The sequence below is a fragment of the Frankliniella occidentalis genome, unplaced genomic scaffold (assembly GCF_000697945.3).
Source record: "Frankliniella occidentalis isolate FOCC.00 unplaced genomic scaffold, Focc_3.1 Scaffold88, whole genome shotgun sequence".
NCBI classification, from domain to species: Eukaryota; Metazoa; Arthropoda; class Insecta; order Thysanoptera; family Thripidae; genus Frankliniella; species Frankliniella occidentalis.
This window is the reverse complement of record NW_026267217.1, coordinates 345,401-346,868: the sequence shown is the minus strand read 5'-3', so window position 1 is coordinate 346,868 and position 1,468 is coordinate 345,401. Positions and strand designations below refer to the sequence as shown.

The following is a 1,468-nucleotide window of genomic DNA, read 5'->3' as shown; positions in this document are numbered from 1 at the left end:
CCCCCCCGTTTTCTATGTCTAAACAATTACCTGAATTGCAACATCAAATGATACTTTGATTCCTGGGGTCTTTTGGGTGATATGGGGATGGGTCTTTCGAAAATCCTTATAAGCGATTACAATTTTGTCTGCGAGAGCCCGCTTTAATTTATTGATTTCATCATCTTCTCCCTCTACTTTGTTCTGCTTCGCTCTCTCCAAGGCTCTCACAGTTTTCCTTGGCATGTCATTCCAGTTAATGATATACCGAAATTCACCTGCAATAAGTAAAGAACAAATAAATAATTTTCCATTTTGTAAAAACTCTAAGAAATACACCTACTTCAGATGAATTTAATAAATTTCTGTACATACCTTCCCCAAAGACAGGAGGTTTTTCAGGGGTATTGTCTCCTTCATGTTGACTGGCTCCAGATTCATCAGAATCACCTTCATTTCTGGGTGAAATTGGACTCCTACTCCTACTTCGATTGTGACTTGCGGCTGTGAATAAAACCAATATTGTTATCTATAGACAACTGCTGGAGTTCATGAACTCTTTTGGGGATTTTCAACTTATTTATATAAATGTTTTCATTTGTACCTTCTGCTGCATTATGAAAATATCTGATGAGCCTTTTGGCTGGTACTTGTCCTAGTGTTTCCAGTAAGTTTGAAGGGAGAGTTTCTCTCTGGACATCCACTAGGTCAGTGATTTTTGTAACGCCAATAGCTTTTGAAAACAGGTGGTCTAGAAGCTGCGTGGTTTCCAAATCATCTAGGGGCACTTCAGCTTCTCTCACAATGTCTGCAATTGTTGTCCGCAGCGCCTGAAAAAAAAAAAAATTCTAGAAACGTTTTACACCTTCATGAAATCTTTGATATTGTTCATTAAAATTGCATCTTTATGAGAGGAAAGGTACACCTTCTGGCCCTAGGGCAGGCCTGCCTGGTGCGTGGTATGTAGGCCTAAAGCTAACGCCCTGCCCAAGGCTAAGGAGGGGATCCTCCTTTGGATGAGCACCTTTTAGATAAGGAGAGGAAACTTAGAAAAAAGGGGATTTGAAAATGTTTCAAAATTTAACCCTCTGTTAACCTCGGAAAACTTCAATGCAACTTCGAGGGGAGCCTCAGGCACCCAGCAGGCTGAGGTGCACATTTGCCATAGCTCACAATATATGACATTTTGTGAGTCGTTGTTTGTTATTTTTTTTGTTTTGCGGGACCGAAGAAAAGAGAAATAACTTACCATTATGAATTAGTACACGTAATATCGACTGGTCGGCTGAAACTTAAGCTGGACAAATGGGGCAAGTAGATCGTTGAACGCTCACGTTTGAAAGTTTTGGGGCGAGAGCAGGCATACCAACAACAACAACAACAACAACGTATGTTCTCTACGACATTTCTGTGTCACCTCACAGCACTGATTCAAAAATAATTAGAAGTAATCAACAGTAATTACAGTTTTCTTTTATTTAATTTTTTT

The 1,468-nt window shown here is 39.6% G+C and overlaps 2 protein-coding genes across 3 annotated transcripts in view; both read right to left on the bottom strand.

The window, feature by feature from the left end:
• LOC113209814 (uncharacterized) overlaps positions 1 to 1,462 on the bottom strand; it is a 3,415-nt gene extending 1,953 nt beyond the window's left edge. Inside the window, exons 1-3 of one of the 2 annotated variants that reach the window (XM_052269301.1) lie at positions 584 to 1,462; positions 355 to 483; positions 31 to 257 (exon numbers count right to left, since the gene is read on the bottom strand). In XM_052269301.1, coding sequence (XP_052125261.1) covers positions 31 to 225 — 195 coding nt within the window. In that variant the 5' untranslated portion in view covers positions 226 to 257; positions 355 to 483; positions 584 to 1,462. Of the gene's footprint in view, positions 1 to 30 lie in introns of both variants that reach the window. The other variant, XM_026427521.2, reaches the window with a different exon arrangement.
• Positions 1 to 1,468, bottom strand: part of LOC113209832 (calexcitin-2) — a gene marked incomplete in the record, with an annotated part of 119,770 nt that overhangs the window by 94,524 nt on the left and 23,778 nt on the right.